Source organism: Lampetra fluviatilis, chromosome 2, assembly GCF_964198595.1.
Source record: "Lampetra fluviatilis chromosome 2, kcLamFluv1.1, whole genome shotgun sequence".
Classification (NCBI taxonomy): Eukaryota; Metazoa; Chordata; class Hyperoartia; order Petromyzontiformes; family Petromyzontidae; genus Lampetra; species Lampetra fluviatilis.
Window position 1 is genome coordinate 21905622 of NC_136276.1, and position 21838 is coordinate 21927459.

The window sequence follows — 21838 nt, forward strand, 5'->3', positions numbered from 1 at the left end:
CAAACTGATCTCACATCGCTCCATCTCCCTGATGGACGTGGCCCTCTATGAGGCGTTCCATTCCTTGGCTGCCACTCCGCTGTCATTCTGGACCATCCTCCGTCGTCACCCCTTCCCGCAACGACGCGTCCTGCCCAAGACGACGTCTCTCAATAGTTTGGACGACGTCATTAACCTGCGTAAGATCTCTAAAACACGCGGTCCTCTTTCTGCCATTCCAAGCGTGCATCACAACCCTTGTGCTATTAATTGTTTGATGGAGCCGGCAGGAATTCAGAGTACAGAGTTTACAGTCGATAATTACGCCCCGGGGTGTCTTCAGTCATTGAAAGGGGCAAACGAATGTGGCGCGGTACTTATATCCGTGAGTGACCCCGAGTCAGAGCTGCAAATTCCACGTTCGTATGGCAGATACATTCTTTGCATAGCACGGCCACCGGCGACTTCCAACAAATTGGTCTCATTCCACCGACCGCAGTCATCCTGTAAGAAGGGTGGGGCTCAGGTGACCGCGGACCAGAACAGGGCTCACAATTTCCACTGCGAGGTGAATTCATTGCGCCAGAGCGCCACTTAGAAGATTCAGTATAATTACACGAGTACGATAGCCTTATTACAGCTGTCACAATTAGATACACTTTTATCGATGCGCAGTAAGTGTGCGTATTTCTTTGATGGCGCTTTCATCGTCAAATTTTAACTTTTCGCTACAAAACAGACGCTTGCGGCCCCAATCCGGATTTGTTGAACCACTGTTTTCTGGATTATTTCATGGAAAAGTGGCTAAATTGACAGATACTGGCAGAATCTTTCTCCCAGCAAATCAGCTGTCTTACTAGGAGAACCTTTAACTAAAACTATTACATTACTTTTTATTTTACTCGGTGAGGCCCACACTGAGCTATATCACTCTTTTTTAAAAGCGACCTGGCCCCAAAATGACAGCTCAACGATATGGCGTATCAATGTGGGGATTTATAGCACTAGCCAAATGCCCGAAATACTCAACTCCCAAAATGATCGGTAGACCACTTCTGTCGGCCACAGAAAGAAGTCAATGCGAATTCCCAAAACACAACATAACGCACGGGCGTTACGGGAGGGGGAAAAAAAATAGCGGTGGCATTTACATGGGGGAAAACCACCACCCCCGTGCATCACGGAAGCCAAGAGAGAGCGGGTGTGTCTGGAGAGCAGTCTGTACAAAGGGGGCACCCCCCTCAGCCACGCAGAATAATTCCCAGTACTGACACCTGAACCAGTGGCAGATTCAAGAGGGGTGGGCGGTGGGGTCGGGAATGGCAGTCCCCCCCCTCGCCCGCCTTGAGAACCAAAAAGATTAATTTGCCATGTTGATATTCACCAGAGGAAATACATTGCACATGTTCTATGTTTTATTAATGTGGGGCCCAAATTTAAAAAGCTTGAAACATTCGGATGTATCAGCGTAGAGGTCTCACTTAAATGTGGGTGCTAAAGACGGTATGCGTGTGGAGGTGGCCAAGTGGTTCAAAACTGATTCTGTGTTTAGTTAGTTGTCCTTGTATGTATGTTGAACTTCTTTCGCACCGTACGTAGCCAACCGTACTAATTGAAGGTGTGGGGGAAGGACAACAAATTAAACATTAAAACCTACGCCCATCTCTCACCTTTAAAAGCAGCCTGCATCAGCAGCTTCCCTCCTCTCTATTCCGCCTGATGACGATTGCTTGCGTTGCGATCGAAACGTCGTGATCTATTATTTATTCTACCTACGTGAATTTACCAAAAGAACCAAAGAGTATAAAAAAACAGTCCTAAATAAATCAGTTTTCAATCTAGATTGAAAAGTGCATAGCTCCGGTGGCTTCCTAATATCATAAGGAAGAGCATTCCAGACGGCCGAACAAAGCGCGCAATACAGTGACCATTGGCTTTGTTCGATGACTGGCCAAAAGCCGGCGTGAGGATGACTTGAGTTTGCGTGATAATTTATGCTCCTTGACGAGATCAGCAAGGTATTGCCGTTCATTTGTGGCAAGCACTTCGTGTTTTAATGAGTGCGACCTCATAATATATTCGTTCGGCAACCGGAAGCCAATGCAGCTTAGCGAGCACTGGACGGACACGGTCGGATCTTCGAGCATCCGTTACGACACGCACCTACGATTATCACGGTTGGCTATACGTACGGTGTGAAAGAAGTTCAACATACACACGGGTGCATCACGGCTATCAGAGCCCTAAGCTGACACTGCTCGAACCCTGGGCTCAAATCCATGCAGTCACACGTCAACATTATTATGACTACTACGACTCGGCTTGATTACCCAGGAAATCTCTCACTGAGTCTCAACACTCTTTTTCAGGAGGCTCTCGCCAAGTTTTTACCTTAGGGGGCGATGTTGCTGCTGCTGTCGAACCACATTTGAGTAATTTTCAGGAAAACTAGAAATTCATACTTTTCAGTTATATGTCAAACGAATACTGAAACAGTACAAGTATGTGTTCCATTCCATAGCTTGGTGAGTGTAGAAAAAGCGCATACGTGTCTATAGTGTACATTTTGTCTGCTTCGCCAGACATTAAAAAATATTAATGTGTCAAAAAGTCAAAAGCAATATGTAAAGATGATGATAATAATAGCAGGATTAGGATCAAAATTTATAATGTGATTAAAAGCACTCTCACATCAATGGTCTCCGGCCGAGAATGCATTAAGTAGGAAGTCTGGAGGTAAATCCAGCAGATTCCATTCAGCATTAGACTCGTGACTCCCACGTCCAGACTATTTGGCATTTACATCCGAGAGCACGGCCGGCCAGGCAGTGTGAGAACAAAGCAGAGGCAGAGCAGACGCAGGGCATGGGCAGTGTTTGTGAAGCACGCAGCCATCGACGCGTCGGTTGAAGTTCATCGCAAGCTACAAATCATGCATGGACGGATTCTGATCTCCTCTTGCTTAAGATGGCAATACGTTGAGGAGCTGAATGTCAAGACCAAGGTCCGCTCGCCACGCGAGGGCTACAGGGGAGAGAGTTTGTGTGGGTTTGCTGAAGGAGATCAGACTACGGCGGTTTACCGTACGGTCTATAGTTTAGGCTGCGTGACCACAATCGCGCTACTGTGGCTTGTCTTTCATATGCTTTATCTCTTTGAGTCTCTCTGTGTCTCTATGGGTTTACCATACGGTCCATTGATGCGGTTGATGGTCACACAAGGTGTCTTCCAATGTATTTTTTATGATATAAGTAATTCACATGCACATTAAATGGCTACTTATCCTAACAAAAACACTATACAAAAGAGATAGAACAAATGATACAGACGATACAAACGGGATGGTAAAAACGAGGCGAAAACAATAACAATTGATTATTGAATCTAACGGCGAACGTGAATCCTGCTAATTTGGCAATCGTCGGGGGGTGCCAGTGGTGAATCAGTGCGTGCCGGGGTACACCGCCTCTGGCATGGTGCACATTTCCTGAACTTGACATGATTTCGTGCGGTTGCAGAATTGAGTGATTGGCTGCGTAGCCACAACAATCCGCATCAAGGTGGAACAAGGTGACTAAAGGAAGGAAAGTCCCGCGGGCGCTCAAATCCTCTGTGCAATGGGTGTCCGATTCAAAGTACGTGGTAGCGATTCTGCATTTCCACGGTGGAAATCCGAGTGGTTTTAACTCATCATGAACAACATTTTGTGATCCTCCTTTGATCTCGGTGACAGCACAAAGCGCCGGCTCACCGTTGTAATCAACCGTTGTTGTCCACATTCGGCACCCGCCGCTCGCCCACTGCACTCGCACACGCGACGTTCACTCCGAAGCATTTAAGCCGAACGCCCGCACAGGGCAGAGGCAGTCTGGCTCGACTCTTGTTTTAACTCACCCGCAACGGAAGCGGACCAATTTGTGACGATTAGCAGACGATTACAGTGCCGTATTTATTTAGACGGCGGTGAGAGCTCGTATATTAAAATCATTATGTGCAGCCGACGTGCATTTTTCAAGACGTGAACACACACTTTATCGGCCTTGTAGTTACAGACTGCCCCCGTCGCTGAGAACACGGCCGAGTTTCTATGGGAGCATGGCCACTGCCTTTCGGATGCTGCACACTCGGCTTAGCGATAAAACAATCACGCGCTGGGGCCAAATCTGCGCGACGTCTGCTGTGGGGGGGGGCAACGGAGATCTCGTTCTTGTTTTTACTTCCTCGCCTGTGTATGTATATATGTTTTTTGAGCGCGCGCACTTGTGACGGCAATCTGACGGGAGGATCGCCTTACACTCACTCCGCTCGGGGCCCGAGGTGACGCGAGGTGAACCCCCGCTCACGGAGTGTGGCACACGCAAGGTGGCACACGGAGTGTGGCACACGCAAGGTGGCACACGGAGTGTGGCACACGCAAGGTGGCACACGGAGTGTGGCACACGCAAGGTGACACACGCAAGGTGGCACACGCAAGGTGGCTCACGGAGTGTGGCACACGCAAGGTGGCACACGGAGTGTGGCACACGCAAGGTGGCACACGGAGTGTGGCACACGCAAGGTGGCACACGCAAGGTGGCACACGCAAGGTGGCACATAGAGTGTGGCACACGCAAGGTGGCACACGGAGTGTGGCACACGCAAGGTGGCACACGCAAGGTGGCACACGCAAGGTGGCACATAGTGTGGCACACGCAAGGTGGCACACGGAGTGTGGCACACGCAAGGTGGCACACGGAGTGTGGCACACGCAAGGTGGCACACGCAAGGTGGCACATAGAGTGTGGCACACGCAAGGTGGCACACGGAGTGTGGCACACGCAAGGTGGCACACGCAAGGTGGCTCACGGAGTGTGGCACACGCAAGGTGGCACACGGAGTGTGGCACACGCAAGGTGGCACACGGAGTGTGGCACACGCAAGGTGGCACACGGAGTGTGGTACACGCAAGGTGGCACACGCAAGGTGGCACACGGAGTGTGGCACACGCAAGGTGGCACACGGAGTGTGGTACACGCAAGGTGACACACGCAAGGTGGCACACGCAAGGTGGCACACGCAAGTGGCACACGGAGTGTGGCACACGCAAGGTGGCTCACGGAGTGTGGCACACGCAAGGTGGCACACGCAAGGTGGCACACGCAAGGTGGCACACGGAGTGTGGCACACGCAAGGTGGCACACGGAGTGTGGCACACGCAAGGTGGCTCACGGAGTGTGGCACACGCAAGGTGGCACACGGAGTGTGGCACACGCAAGCTGGCACACGGAGTGTGGCACACGCAAGGTGGCTCACGGAGTGTGGCACACGCAAGGTGGCTCACGGAGTGTGGCACACGCAAGGTGGCTCACGGAGTGTGGCACACGCAAGGTGGCTCACGGAGTGTGGCACACGCAAGGTGGCACACGCAAAACGCTCCAGGGTGGTGCCCTGACGAGAATGAAAGCTTCTGCCGCGTTTTTGTTGCCGGAGGGCGAAGGCGGTCTGTGCAAATTCAGATGACAGCAAAAGCCAAACAAAGTAACCGTTTCGGAGGTGCGTGCCTCGCACACGTTTTGGCGTTGTCAAATGAGGAACAAAAAGACTTGAAAAGTGTCTTTCTTCAGGCATGCCGGTGCGATGGTTCTGGCGAAGTCGGAGTGCTCACTGTCTACAACGAGCTCACTGCGGTGACATCGCTGCCGGTGCTGTGGTGTCAGTCACGAAGGTGTTGAACGCGCTGGCCGAATTGTGACAATTCGAACTGTCACAATTCGCGGTCACAATTGAATTCACTATTACAATCAATTTACTGTCGGTTGAGTTCATTCTATATGCAACAGCAGGATAACATTTGTCAAGAATGTTCATTCGATGCAAATAATCAACACGTGCACGATTCGACGGATGTGCTGTGAATATAGTAATCTATTTTAATTGACGAGTCGAAAACATCGTTTGACAATCTAAAAAAAATTTGGAGAGTAAAAACCACTCGGATTTCCACCGTCCCTGGAATGTAAATGCAGAATCATTACCACGTCAACTATCACCCGCAATAAATAAATAAAAGCTCAGCATCACCTCGGACGCCAATTGCACAGAGAATTCGAACGGCCGCGAGCCTTTCCTTCAGTCACCTTGTTCCACCCCGATGCGGATTTGTGGCGACGCAGCCAATCACTCAATTCTGCAACCGCATGAAATCGCCGTAACGGGGAGCACACTGAGTGGCGTGTTTCACATTCGCAGGCACAAAGACGCTTCTAAAGCGTTTCTAGGAACTGGAGGGATATGCAACGCTGCAAATAGGCTGATCTGCTGAACACCCATTAACCTGCCTCTCAAGAGAGCCGAGTTCTCCAACGCGGTGCCTCTTGTGATGTGATTACCTGGTAGAGGGTGTTCATTTCAGTGGAATACTCGTGCGCGCGTGTGTGTGTTCCTAACGTCATGCATGTGTAAAAACAATCATACGCTTTACAATAAGGCCCATGGAGGGACATTTAGTAAAGATTAGATTTCTAATTGCTGCACATAATTTCTGACTACAGTAAGAAGCCCGCTAATCCAGATTAATTGGACTGAACTCTTTCCGGAGAAGGAAAACAATCCAGATCGTGGTGGGAGGGGAGGGAGGGGGTGAGTTCAGAGGGAACCTTTGACATTTAACGTTTCATTGGAATGTGAGAATCATAATGGAGGTCAATGCTGGCTCGCGCACACGAAACGTATCAACGCCTCCCGGCACTCGCGACGACGATTTTCACCTCGCCGACGACGGCAGTGCTCGCTCGGTCGCTCGGCGAACATCTTCACTCGTCGCCCCTTGAACTCACTTGGGGGCAGCTGCCGCTGAGGTGGGGGGGGGACTTTGATTGGTGGGCTCTCGATGCTCCCAGGGGAACCACGGGAACGGCAAACTACCCACGGCGCCAACTCACCGCACGGAATCTCCTGCACGCACGGCCCCGCTCCCCCAGCGAAGGGCTTGCCTAAATCAAGCCCACGTGGAACCCACGGTACAGTCCGCTCGGTACGATCCTTGTGGAACGGCTATGGGCGGTAGCGAGAGAGTTTGCAGCTCGTTGTCGGGCGGCAGGGTGGTGGCGCGGTGCAAACAGCAGTGCGTCACAGCAAGACGGGGCCTGGGTTCGAATCCCGACTCTGGCGCCTTTCTGCTGAGAGTTTGTATGTTCTTCCCCTGTTCGACATGGGTTCTCCGGTTTCCTCCCATAACTTAAAGAAAACATCCAATGCCAAACATCGCATCCTGCAAAAAGTTGGCAGGATCTTCCTGAAAAATAGCCTGAGACTCAAGTGAGGTTTTCCTGGGTAAACAAGCAGAATAATGATGACAATTCTAGCTGAGTAGTCTGAATGACACTTTTGCAATGACTCACTTCTCCAGGCTTGTGCCATTTGTCAAATCGCATTCATGTTGTACGTGTATAAAGAAAGAAAAATCAGTTTCTAACACCGCACGACTAACACAGAACGTTTAAACAATGTCATGCTGGGCGCCGGATTACCCAGGAGAGTACTTCGTGGGTATAATCAATCATCCCACAGTTCATGCCCAACTTTCTTTGTGTTTTCTTTAAATAAAGGCATCGCGTAAAATAAATAACCCGCACAAACCATCCAAACAACTCCCTTGACAACAAAACAAAACACAAACCACCACGTGAACCGTTCCCTGCGGACAGTGATCAACTACTCGCAAAACGTTTCAAACTTGCAGCTACCTCGCTTGAACATCGTGTGAATGACACGTCCTTGAATGCAGATGTAGTATTAAATTTGATGAGAAAATTTAAAACCTGACGTTACCAATGCACGCATGTTCATGTTGAGGTGTCAAGCGGTCGCAAACGGATGCACGAGCACTACTTCCCCCATGCCGGGTGAGAGTTGCACTGCAGTGCTCGCCGTTGTTGATTTACTCAAGTGCCAAACGCAAGTTCCGTCGCTGGTCTAACATCTTCTTTGTTTAATGGGCATCCGGCTTGAAATTGTGAGTGGGTGTCCAGTGGAACTTTCAACGTGATGGAGCACTGCGTTACGAGTCCGGACTTTTTCGACAAGATAAATACATGGCCATGTGCAATAATAATAATAATAACCCCTCTAATTCCTTAACAATTATGGTTTAAATTGAAAAAAATTCAGCAGATGTTATGTTTGTTCTATCCGACAAAAACTATTGTTGCAACTTTGAATAGATTTGCGTCGAAAACTGCACCATATTATTTTCTTTCGTACGGCTGCTGATGTAGCTGCAGAGCAACAACTTCAATTTCACGTTCAGGTGGTCAAGCGCAGACAACCGCGGCAGGAGCAGTGGAGAGCACCGTGATCGTGCCCAATACTTTTGGAGGAATTGGTCAAGAAGGCACGAGGCACGCTTGCAAGCCACGGCATCGGAAACGCAGGGAGTTGGGAGTGAAATCACACGGGCCACCAGCATCCCGAGGGCCCCATCGCCACATCTCTTTGCACATCAGCGAGAGGCTGCAGCGCTCGCAGCAACAAAAAAAAAGACCTGGGTGCATCGGAGTCCAGCCTTGGTGATAATCCCCCCCCCCCACCGTTGCAACACCGGCGGCGATGGCGACTGAGCAAGCAGTGTGCCGCCGGCCTCCTGTCTAGGGCTGAAGGATTAATCGATTTCAAATCGAAATCGCAATTTGAAACAATGCGATTAGCAAATCGCAAAGGCTGCGATTTGAAAAGTCCTATTACTTTCTTATTGGAATTGTTTTATTTTTTATTCTACTAACTTTTTTCTTGTTTAACTTAACAATTGTTCTATGTTTGATTGTTCTATTTCAATTAAAACATTTTAAATAATACATGTTGGAAGCAATTCATATATTTTAAGTTCTAATATTTGCATTAGAGCATATAGAGCAGTTATATAGAGCTCTTTGGGTCTTTCGGTAAAGTCATCTTTTGATTGTATCATGTGGTCATGCTCCATCACATGTTTTAAATCTATTACACAGTGAATATTGAACTGAAGCTTAACTTAAAAAAATGTAATCGAAAATCAAATCGCAATCGCAAGATCTGTCAGCAAAATCGCAACTTAGATATTTTCCCCAAATCGTTCAGCCCTACCCTTGTCTCCAACAGTGCCAGGCGCAGGACAGGAGACGGTCAGCCAGGAGGGGGCGTCTGGAAACATCCGTAGCTCTGGCAGAGCACTTGGCGCTAAGTGAGAGATGTGGGTAGGTGGGTGGTGGGGGGCACGCGAATGCAGCAGCACATTTAAAAAAATTGCTTGAACAGCTGCGTGATTGGTAACGTCCCCTGGAGGAGATACGCTATGAAAAGTTATAAACCCTCACAGCAACAGCGTTCGACCAAGATTCACGGCATGACAAACAAAACACGCGTGACCCCATGTGGGCCCTCCAACCCACCTCAAAAAATACACACTGGCAACACCAATCCCACGGCTTGTCAATTATTACTACAGTACTACTACTAATACAGAACTACATTAGGGCACAATACAGGTGCTGGATTACACAGTATTCATAATATCCTCGCCCCCCCCCGCTTGTGAAGTTCCTGCAGACTAAGTCTGTGAAACACAGCGCCTTCCTTCGTGATGGCTTGGCTCTGTTAAGAATGGCGCGAACACCAAACGTGGCGCGTTATTAGAGCATCATCATCATTATTTTCATTACAACTGTTACTAAATGCCCATGTAAGAGCGTGCGGTTCCCGGACTGCAATTAAACGCACGCGATGGCGCTCTGCTGGGTGAACTCCAGGACAGCCGTTGCGAGCAAGCCCCGGCATCGTATTTTTTTTACTAAACACATTTTTACGTGTTACGTTGAAGACTGCGAGTTCCATTTACTGGAACGGTAACGAGGAATCGATGACTGAACGCGGCTCTGCTGCACCCCAGTGAAGGTTTTTCATTCACGCCTTCATTCACTCACTCATTTGCTCGGTTATTGCCGATCACAATTGTAAATGTTTTTCAGCGTTTTCTTTACTTTCAAAAAATTATTATCCATTGCCGTTCCCCCCTCCTCCTCGTCCATTTCATTCGCAGTGCACGGTCAGCGTCCTGTCATCCGTCCAGACTCTTCACAGGGCAGAAGCGTAACCGAGCAACGCCAAGGTACGGGGTTACTCATTCAATTGATCACCGCGATTAACTCTGGACCGTGACCAAACAAAATATTCCCGCACCTCCGATTAGTACGGTTGGCTACGTAGGGCGCGAAAGAAGTTCAACATACATACATAGAAAAATCAAGACGTTATCTATCAATACATACTCACTGAGTCTCAAAGACTCTTTCAGGGTCTTGCACTGGGATGTTTGGTCAATTCCCCTTTCTGCATGTGGGATGGACTTCTGTGAAAAAGATCTGCACATCTCATCGGATTCCTACGGTATAGTTAAAGATTCCAATTCAGGCAAACCGGAGGACCCAGAGAAAAACACACCGCGCCTAAAAAGGGGATGGCGCTCAAGAGGCACGCACGGAGACGATCACGGTCACACTAGCTATGCTGCCCTATCCCAGCCACCCGTGCTGCCCACTGGTTTAGGAAGTTTGCACAAATCTGTGGGATCGCACCCCTCCCTGCCTCCGAAGGGCTGCATCACAGCCGTGAAAGGTGTCAACACCACTCGCACAAATTGCCCTTTGGGCACCGTCTTTACCCGACCACAATACCAACCTTGCCGCCCTACCTGCACGCCACCCCTTGTGACATCTGCATATCTACGTATGTATGCTGAACTTCTTTCGCACCGTACGTAGCTGACCGTGCAAATCGGATCTTCTTCTCCAGCGTAACAGGTACGGATGACGGATGCCGGCGTTTACCGGTGTCAATGTAGCAAATCGTGGTTTGCTCAACATAACCTCCAGGACCGTCCGAACAAGATACGTAGTAGTGAATGACGCTGGTTTGCGAGGGAATTTAAAGACAAGCCCAAGTAGTGCGACTGTGGCCATGTAACCCAAACTACGGACCGCGAAGCAAACCCAACTGTACATGAAGAGCATGGGGAAATCTCCATGGCGTAATGTTGAGTGCCATTGGTATAACAGTGCCCTGAGAAACGGTAAATATTGATCTTTTCAGTGTGCTCCCCCTTTGTCTCGCACTCAATGGACTGTCTGTTAACGTGACAAACGCCGTCTTGTGACGGTCACCACAGTCTTGACTTCATAACGTTCCTCGCGCAGAACCGTGTTGAGCGAAAATTTGATACGTATTAAGCCCAAGGAATTTGCACCAATTGGAAATCTCCAAAGGAAATGTCTCGAATGGGACAATCACGTTTTGGTGTGGAGTAAGACCACTGACCAAGACACTCGCCTGCTGCTCAACGCATAACAATTGGTCTTACCCTCTCTGGCTATTAAACAGGTGTGTGAAGATGTTCAAATACCAAACAAAAAGCTTTTGCAAAAAATGTCTGCATAAACCACATATACTTGTGGTGAACATGCAAACGAAAACATGCTCTCGTAATGTATGCATCGTCTTTGAAACGGTTTGGTCTACACCAGAGACAGGCTTCTTTAATGCAGACATAATTCCTTGCAAAAAGGTTTCTGTTTTGTGTTTGAACATCGTAACACCTGTTTTAATGCCGTAAAGGGTCAAACGTATTCTTATACTTTGATACTGGCAAGAGAGGTTGCATGTTCTACTGCTCAACGTTCATTGATAGTGGGGCTGGGCCTTCATGAAGGTGTGGAGCTTTTGGGCAGCTTGTGCCCCACAGCCAATGCCGTCGTCCTTTCATGTATTACATGAATTATATTAGTCATATATTTGTGACATCGTTACTGCGCGACTTTTTTCTACAAGCACTTGTGTGAAACTGTGAATGTGAACCTGCCGTGTTCATACTTGCTGGCAACGTTCATGCCTCGCATCAAGAAGGGCCTGGGTTCGGTTGCCAACTCGGCTGCCACTCTGCGTGGAGTGTTTATATTCTTCCCCTGTTCTGCATCAGTCTCGTCCGGATTCTCCATTTTTACTCTTATAGCACAAAAAATGTCCCCACTACACACAATGTAACCGGCATTGACCAACCATCCAAATTCTGAAAAAATGCCTGCAAATTACTCAATTGGGATCACACGCCGCAGAAGCAGAAGAATCTATCCCGTACCGCAAATGCTCGGCAGGGCCCTCCGGAAAAAAAACACACTAGGCCTGAGGCTCAATTAGGCTTTTCTGGGATAAACAAGTGTAATAATAATTATAGAGTGTTTCAGGGTTAGCCACAATCGACATAAATGTGTTAAAAGTTGTGTTAAAACTGCAAGGAAGAAATAGACTCTGATTACATGTGCCCAGCTGATCCTGCTGCAGACGCTGTCATTTGCACAAATTAGCATCAGTGTATTGCTTATTTACCAGACTTAAACGAATCGGCCCAAACCATGTGGAAATGTTCTCCACTTTTCTTGGAAAACAATTTCATGTCCATTCATTCACAACAGTTTTTGTTTCAGCAGAAAGATTTTTTATTTCAAACATCTGATATGTTGTCTGCAGAGAAAACCTCGTTGGGAATGTTCACGTAAGGGTTACCATCTGGTTAACAACTCTTATTCTGCAGAAACAATTTTCAGAAATGCACATTCGATTGGTAGTTATTGCGCTGACAAAACAGCTCCAATTAATCAATCATTGTGACAGCTTCCAAGAAAGTCACACAAAACAAAATTCCAGAGACTGTGGCATGTCAGGGATAACCTGCTTAAGAATGCCATTCATGCGCGAGTCATGGTCACGCAGCGTACGGTGCTGCACACAGTTCAATCCCCGGCTGGGCGTTTTTCTCCTTCACGGTTAACAGTTCGCAATCCCTCGAGTGAGGGAGCAGGTGGCCTCCTAAAAATCCGTCCAATATGAGGAAGCCACTGAAGCTACGCACTCTGAAATCTAGATTGAAAACGCACTTATTTAGAACTGCTTAGTGTTGTTTTAATTTTGTCGTCCTTCCCCCCGCGCCTCCCATTAGCACGGTTGGCTACGTACGGTGCGAAAAAAAATTATACGTACACACTACACTACACAAGTCTTTGCACTCGAGAGCACTGCTCTGCGTGCTCCCCCGTGCAGCTGCCGGCTGCTCTTTTGCTCGTTTGTGAAGTGGCCTGCAGTGGGAGTCGCGTGGCCGCTCGTTGGAGCCGCACGGAGCACGGCGGGCGCACGGAGGGCCCGTCCTCGTCTGGATCGTTGCTTCCGCGTCATCGTCCCCAACTTAACGTTCACGCGAGCAACGGCACCGATAGACACAGTCCACATGTCACTGTCCATATTCTCAAGGGGGGGGGGGCGGGAATATTTGGGGAAAGACTTGGGAGTGGCGATTTAGAATCTTGATTTAGACTGAAGGAAAAATCCGATGAGCTATGAAGCTCTTCTTTACGGATGTCCAGTATGGGCGGGTCAGCAAGAACTACTGAAACCCAACTCCTCCCCTCCCTCCAACATTCTTTATTCTCATAGATGTACATATCAAATATCTAAAATTTATCTCATGTGCCAACTTTTACGAGTTGTCAACCTTAATTGAAAAGTGCCTCGATCGTTTATACATCCTCATCGTCAAGGTCCACGTTTCATTTCTTGGCAAAATTCATTCTGGATTGGATCCAGAGCTGTGTGGTGGATCGTGGTGCATCTCTGGAGCCCAGGTGAAGAGATCGGAGATGGAGCTGAACTGTGACCGCTTCTGCTTTGCTCATCTGCCTCCATTCGCAAGCGTTGTTGTCGCTTCTCGTTTCTTTAGAACGGCTTTTTCGTGTTTAGTTTGCCGTTCTTCCCCCGCACCTCCGATTAGCACGGTTAGCTACGTACGGTGCGAAAAAAGTCAGACATATATTCTACATCAAATGCACTCCACTGGGGTCCCGCACCTCTGCTTTTTCTGCTCGAGCTCACTGCTCTCGGTTTGAACCTTTCTTGACGTGTATTAAATATGCTGGATCGAATCCACTTTGACGGAAATGGCATTGCCATACACAGACATTGCATTAGCTTCGTCAGCCAGGGCCATTCCCAGAAGAGCCAAGTAAAACTTGGAAGGACGTTAACTTAACGCGAAATCATTACGAGCCGTCCCAACAGATCATGGACGGGGAAAACAATGATTGAACCGAGAACGCTTCGCATAACGTTAACTTTTATTTTCTGGATTAAAGTTTCGACAACAGCATTTATTTTAACGGGGAAACCCTGGACAAGTTTTGATCTCTCTGAGGCTCATGGGCAGGGTGAGGCGGCCGTTTGGCGACAGCCGCCGAGTTGCCCGGTGCTTTTGGCAAAAGCACTCCATGAATGCGGTGACCATCAACCTCAACAGCTGCGGCAGACAAAGAGATATAATCACTCCAGCAAGCCCGAAGGAAGGTAAAGATGCCCGGATAAGTAGATATAGACATGATATATATATTTTTTTTATTTAATTTATCAATAATATATTGGTGAATAAGGCACTTTTCCACCAACTCTGGCAACGTTTGTCAGCCCTTGGCACCTCTCGGTTGGGATAACAAATGCGATTGTTCACAAGCACGGATGGGAACCAATGTGAGGTAATCGGTTGCGAGCTGAAAGCTGCCCACACGAGTGACACCGTTAGGGGAGAAATGGTTTAGATCCAACGGAAAAATCCATCGTGTGGGACAAATGCTTCCAAAGCACCATAGGCCATACCAATGACCTAAAGAGTAACAGAAAATAATTAATCGATGCACAGAGACAGCCCAAAACATGGAATGAAAACCGCCATATACAATTATAAATGTTACAAAGCAGAAAACCCACACAAAGCAGCAGGCGAGACGTGTGTTTGGAAAAACTTTAAAGAGATAAGGGGAAGAACGATCGGATTAGAAAGCAGCTCGGCTCGTGGGAGGACGTCCCGCTGCAAGGGATGGCAACTGCTGAGCAAAAACACTCCGCTCAGAAAAGCGGCCAACAAAGAAGACATTAAAGCAAGGCACACGTGGGAAGAGAGAAGGCTTTCATCTCCAGACTTCTCTATTTTTGGGACACCTTTGTCCAGCAGTGGATTGAGAATGGACGATCAACACTACTGTTTTTGGATATATTTCCTGCATACGTTTACGGTTCCATGCAAACGACCACGCCGGTTCCTCATCCTCCCTTCCCCCCACCCCGCCCTTCCGATCATTACCACCGCACCCACCCACCACCGCCAGTCAGTTGCGGCCGTCGCAACAGTGGCATCCTAAAGGCACCGCCACGTCCTGCGGTGTGGTCTCGATGTGGCGGTACCAACCTTTAGCTCTCTGGACGTGGCGCGTTTCAAAAGGGGGATCCCAACAAAAGATCGCAGGCCCACCCCAGGCACCGCAGTCCTCTTGGACACTGCGGTGTCGAGTGAAAACGCTGACTCGTGCTCACTCGACCATTCATTGGCCTATGCCAAACAATGCAACGGGCCTGTGGCCACTGTCACGCTTGCAATGACCAGCTTGGCGAACATGTGAAAATCTACAAATCCTTAAAAATATTCATGAAGCGTTCAATGCCTCGTCATAAATCAGCGATCACCTAAAGTGTGTCTGGCCTCTGGCACTGCGGATTCCAGGAATGCAATTACGCCGCTAATCTATGGTCGTGCCCTCGCCTGGCCGACAACTTGGAATATTGCTGTCATTCATAGCGCCGGTGCTCACTGTCTCCTGGCATGCCTACGTGGCTGGGTCTTGTGTAATTGTGAAGCCTGTATCTCCCCCCGCCACAAAAGGTCCCTTTCAGCCCAAGTGCTATCCACCCAACAACAAGAGGCCTTTCTCTGGTTCCCATCGGAGTGGGGTGGCTCGCTCGTCAAGCCTCCCCTTGAAGGGCAAGGCTCTGCCGCCATCAATACCCCCACCACTCACAAAGGGCCATCTCATAGGGGGCAGTAATTACTCGCTGGCCCTCTCCACGTCCATGGCCAAGAGTCAGCTATGCGTTCACGGATATTTTGTTTCCTGTATGTTTACTCTGTTTTAACTCCACACAATTGCGCCAATGATTCACTGCTTTCCACCACGTGATGCGCAGATATTTCCACCGCCGTACGCTGCAGCTTTTATGGGTAGAATTGTAAAAATGTTGGTAAAAATGTGATGAACAAATTACTCGAGCATTGCATGGCAAATACGAAACATATGAATGCGCGTTAGCAGATGCACACATTGGCTTATAGGCACGAGTCTCCCGCACCTCCGATTAGTGCGGTTGGCTACGTACGGTGTGAAAGAAATCCACCATGCAGAGGAGTGGTTTGCTTTCCTGTCGGTCCTGTTTTGTTCTTTCAAAACAGATCCCAGCCAAACATACGGGCTGGCTGAGTTCAGCATCGCCCCCACACGAGACGCTGGGCCACAACCTGGAGTGGCTGCCTATCCAATATACTTTGGAGCGGCTCTCTCATTGCGAGGCACGTGACACTGACTGTATCACTAGAGATGAAATATTAGCTCTGTTACTGCGAGCCATTGGTCATCGTCACGCATCCATCTGATTTCAACAGAGATGGACGGTGGTTCTCCTTACGTAATCGGCAGATTGATCTGCAGGATATTGCCCGGGCGTGACGTGAGCCCGCGAAGTGGAAATAAAAGGACATGCGTCATCAAAGGAGGACAACAAAGACAAACATGGATTTGATAGCATCAGAGAATTAAGTGGTCTCGAGCCACGAGAAGTGCTTCAAAAGAACAGAGAACAGGAAAAGATGAAATTCCATGGGTGCCCGACTCTTTGAAAGAGAGAAGACACGATTGATTGAACACCGTTCTCAAGAGTAGCCTGCTGTGAGCCAGAGGCAGGGTCTAAAGCTCTTTTTTTTAAATGACCAAACAAGGAAACACTAAAATAAACTCTCCAATCCTAGTACTGTTACTCAGGTCACACACATTTATAATATAGCGCGTCTCTTAATACCGGCTACATTTTACCCCTTTGGAGGTCGTAACGGTCAGTTTCTAATCAGTCACATTTGAGACATCGTTATAAACCCTTTCATAAGCTGTCTCGGACTCGCCCGTGATATTACCAGATAAGCTGCTTCTTAAGCAAAGATCCATCTTTTGCTTTTATTATTTTTATTTTGTATTTTTATTTTTTTAAATTTTATTATCTTTTATTAATTTTTCTATCTACGTGACTTTACCGAAAGAACCAAGAATATGAAGATTCATCTGCTTTCTAAATGTTTAAATGCAAGATCCCCAAAGCAATTACAATGACAATGACATTGTGCAGTCCCGTTTCCAAGTTGTCAGCTGGAGTCAGTGAGGGAAGTGACCCCACGGTGCTCTCAGCCGACGCGGGCTCCATCGCCGAGGGAGGCGCGCACGCACGCGGTCTCACCACAGCCAGAGGCTTTTATAGCCTGGCAATCCCCTCGGTTTGCTGGGTCACCGCAGCCTCGCGCGCAGTTCTCATCCAGCTGCGGAGCTGCTCCCGCGTTACCGAGGCCTTTGCCGGCCTGGAGCAGCGCGAACACCAAGGTGGCTGTGCGGTTCAGTCTCAGGGTCATTGTGCAGGTGTGCAGATGACACGCTGCTGGTATGTATCCGTTTGACCCGAAGATTATTGACCATGCTGAATTGAACAATGTTGTTTTGTCTTTAGGCATACATTGTAAAAAATAGAATGACTAAATGAACCCCTTTTACCCTGCTCCTCTTAATTTATATCAAAAGTTAAAGTTCATTTTCACAGACGGACAAAGAAAGATTGTGGCAGAGGCATTACAAAACATCCGATATGGATAATTACGGTCAAGGCCAATTGCACAAGCAGACACAAGTGGCTTTCAGTTAACTTATTAAACCGTGCTTACTGAAACCGCTACTTAAAGTGTTCTTTGTATCAATTAGCGACAGCAGTCCTTTACTTTTAAATGGGTTTACTTGTACCAAATATACGAGTCGTGTGTGGGGGGTTTGATGTACGTATGTACGTGCTGAACTTCTTTCGCACCATGCGTATCCAACCGTGCCAACCCGAGGTGCATCATTCGGTACCAGGTTCAGACCATGTCAACAGGTCCATGCTTGACCATACGTGTGCCTGAACCTCACTTAGCGCCGAATGGGACAGCGGCCTAGGCCTCGCTCGCCCCCACCTCCTGTTCCCTTCCTCCATCCCTTGCTCGCCCCACATCTGCATAAGCGACTGTCCAATTGTGAGTGCACCTTCACTGGCCGGGAATCTAGGCAAGGCTGAGGAAGTCAAGTAAATGCATGTTACGTGTTATATGAAGTTACAAAAGTCACTCGAATGGAAGGTTGGGATATTTTGCATACAAAGCAAAAAAAAAATATGTTGTAACTTGTTGCTTATTAACTAATGTAGCTCTGGTTGAGAGAACCGAATTTTTTACCATCCTGCCAGAACGTCATTTGTTTCCCCGTGCGTTGGTCACAACGCAACGTCACGGTGTTTTTTTCCAAGGTCACCTCAGGTGCCTGGCCAGAGCAGAGCTCCCTTTCAAAAACTCTGATCCCGGGCCACGGTGCGGCTGAAGCAATGATGACTCGAGGCCGCTTGCCGTGCACGGCCGTGGGAGCACACAGCCCTTGGCACGGGAACCCGGCGTGACCGGAGGAGACTCGCGTGTGTTCAACGTGCCCTGGAAACGGGGCAACACAAACGCTGGACCGCGACCTTGGTTGGCTGCGTTCTTTTCGGCATCGTGATCGCTGGTCCACAGAAAGACTGCGCGTTCGGCGTTGGGCAAGTCAAGCAGCCAGCAGCAGGGACTCAAAGGCTTCTCCGGCCAGTCAGATTCTTTACGATTACTTTGTCTGCAGGAACAAAACACTGCAACAATTCACTCACCGAGCGCCTGTCTCATGCAGCGTCTGCGAGCGTCCCTCCCGTTGCTCAGTCTGCTAGAGCCAATTAATGTCTTCTTCATTAACACGGAGCCACAAGAGGGTATTGGGAGTTTGCTTGCGTTTGGTTTGTTCAATTGCCTCTGTTCGATGCTTGTGCCAAATATGATACTGTCATCGGTGACTAAGCAAAGCACTCTTCCACTTTCTCTTGACAACATTGACACGTTCCCGCAGGCCCCTGTCTCTGAAGCAATACGGGAAGAGACGTAGCCAAACACTTCATTTAAAGTTTGACTTTGACCCGTCCTATAGAGAGCACTGTTTACATTTTTCAGCGTTTCTGAGAGAGTAGGCGCTTTATGTATGTTGAAATTCTTTCGCACCGTACGTACCCAACCGTGCAATATAGGCACAATATAGACATACGAGCAAATTCATGAATAAATAACAAATAACAACAATAGACTGCCAGTGCAAAAATGTGCCTAGGGCTGAGTGAATAGGGCCCTTTTGATTAAGGACTCTTCAGTGTGATCGCAGCGAATGGTTGGAAGGCCAAACGGATGACCTCTCAGGGTCTGAGGGTCATTTACGTTGTGGTACATCAGGCAATAGATGGTGTAGACCAGAGGTCGGCAAGCAATATAACAAGAAGAGATATTTTTTTAGAATTCGATAAGAAAAAAAACTCAATATATCAAGAGTCACAATGAATGTGAATACGAGACGGTGGCCCTTATTAAAATAACGTCACGAAGCAGTCTTTAAAAACAGCCACATATGGCTCCGGAGCCCGCAGGTTGCCAACCTCTGGTGTAGACTGTGTGTGGTTAACTGGCAGGCCTGAACAACTGTAATGTCGGAGGAATTCTGCCACGTGTTCATACCGCCAAGGACAGCAGAGCAAATACAATTACGGAGGTTTGACGGAATAATTAGCGAGCGTAAGAACGTAAAACACGAGAGGCTTAGTTCGCGTGCGGTGCCAGCCCACGTCTCGAGTCGCGACCTTAAGAGGAGTGCTGGCGCGACAACCCTGACGTGGGAATCGGTCACCTGAGCAACCAAAAACTCGACTCGTGCCAGGCTTTGAAACGTGACGCCAACAAGGCAGCAGCCAACAGAAGCGCGAGCGGCACTTTAAATGTCACCATTAATAGGCGAGAGGTACGAGCAGCGCATTGAGCAGGCTTGTACGGACGTGGCCCTCCGACCGGCTCCTCGCAATGCTGCAGGGCCACATCACCACCGACCCATTTGCATGTGCAGCGTTGACCATGACATTCAATGCTCACGTAACTGAAACTAAAAACGAGGTGTGGAGTAAGACCGATTCATTGTGGTGATGTGCAGGACTCATGTTGCCCGTGCCGCGCAAGTATTTCCATACAGTGTCACGGGTTAACATAACGCACTGTGACCTGAAAATCCGGATGCGATTAAAGCAGGAATTCTCTGAGCCGCGCTGCGGTGAGCTACACACACTTCTGAATGAAAAAATCCGACCATTGAGTTGCAAGAAAATCAGCACGAGACACAGACAAGCTGTAATGCTTCACTTTCATGATCATTGTCCAGTTCAGTCCTTCTGAGTTTAGAAATGATAAACTTAACAGCTTCGGAATTACAGAATATGTTTTTGTTTACAGTTGCAAACACTTATCCTTTTTTATTCCATTTGTTTAAAATTATATCTGGGCTCATTGGTGTAACATGGAAACATAAAAATGTAACTTGATCCGACTTCTGTGATATGGATGAGAGACAAAGCCTGGGATATGTATATTATTTTCTCTTTCCTTGAGACGGCTGTGGCTTTGGCAGGGCCTGGCATGAGGGTTATGTGGGGTTGGTGAGGTCCACGGTAGGAGTTTGTTTGATTGCGTGCTTTGCTGTCTGTGGCAGGGCACTCGGCTCCAAATCATAAAGAGGAGAGCTCCAACCCTGGCCAGGCATCAACTCAGCCCATAATTCCTGCAGTGTTCATAACAGGAAGACCACTTAATGGGAAGTCAACAATAGTTGTGCAATCCAGAGATCGTCCCCATCATAATGAAAGAGGAACTCGTTCAAAGCAGCCATTGGAGATGAGTATTGTCCAAGGTTTGTTTGTGCAGGTAAACACAGACTTGTCCTACAGCAGGAGTAGCTGTCGGTCAGATTAGGAATAAGAAGACTCAGTCAGGAGTCTGTCTGTAACAACGCTAATTCTGTCCATTGCCGTGTTTTCACGTCAAACACCCGCGCTGTGAAAACAAACCCCATGCCACTATGTCCATCTTCACAGCTTTAGTCAAAATTAAGCTCTCGTACCTCAACAGCAAACTGCCCTTGCTCGCTTCAGGGAAAGAATGCTCCACTATTTTTTTGTTCAGTGACATTTACCGAGTACTGCCATTATGGCTTCACTGGCCAAAACAACAAAGAAAGCCCCCTTTCTCCAAAAGTAAACCTCAGCATCTCTACCCACTGCGTACTGCAACGCATTTTGACGTTGACGCTATTCGACGTGTATCGCGGCCCTGCGGCCCTGCAGCCGGCGCATGCAAACTAATTCCCAAATAAACCCTCGCTCAACACTTAGCCGGACGTTCCAAGTGAACCTCTAACCCTTCGAAGCCCACGGCATAATTGTGGTTATATTCGGAGAATTCGTCTTGGATGGCACTCCCGTCGTGTCCACAGAAAAAGGAATCGGTGCCCAGCCAATCAGATCTCCGAGACTCAGGCCCAAGGCTCCGGCTGTGCGCGGGTCGCGCGGCCTCACACCAAGCGGTGGCCCCCGCGCGCGTCCAGCGGCGCTCGCCGGCCTAGGGACGACCGCGGCCGTGAACCGCGTCGACTCACAGGGAGCGGCGAGGACAAGGGGGGGGGGGCTCCCACCTCGGCCAGGGGCTATGAATGGAAGCAAGCGTTGGGCGGCGCGCGTGTGTCCCTCGGTGCGGCATGGGACAGAACGCGGCAGATGCGCTCGTTAAACAAACTGCGCAATCGGCTGGAAGTTGCAT

At 48.6% G+C, this 21838-nt stretch overlaps 1 protein-coding gene across 2 annotated transcripts in view; it reads right to left on the reverse strand.

The window, feature by feature from the left end:
• The window catches only part of LOC144944131 (uncharacterized), a 290632-nt gene that overhangs the window by 169651 nt on the left and 99143 nt on the right, over positions 1 to 21838 (reverse strand). Inside the window, exon 1 of one of the 2 annotated variants that reach the window (XM_078872237.1) lies at positions 6726 to 6774. The exons of the other annotated variant lie outside the window; for it this stretch is intronic. Coding sequence (XP_078728363.1) covers positions 6726 to 6768 — 43 coding nt within the window. The 5' untranslated portion in view covers positions 6769 to 6774. Of the gene's footprint in view, positions 1 to 6725; positions 6775 to 21838 lie in introns of those variants that run through there. 2 annotated transcript variants of the gene reach the window in all.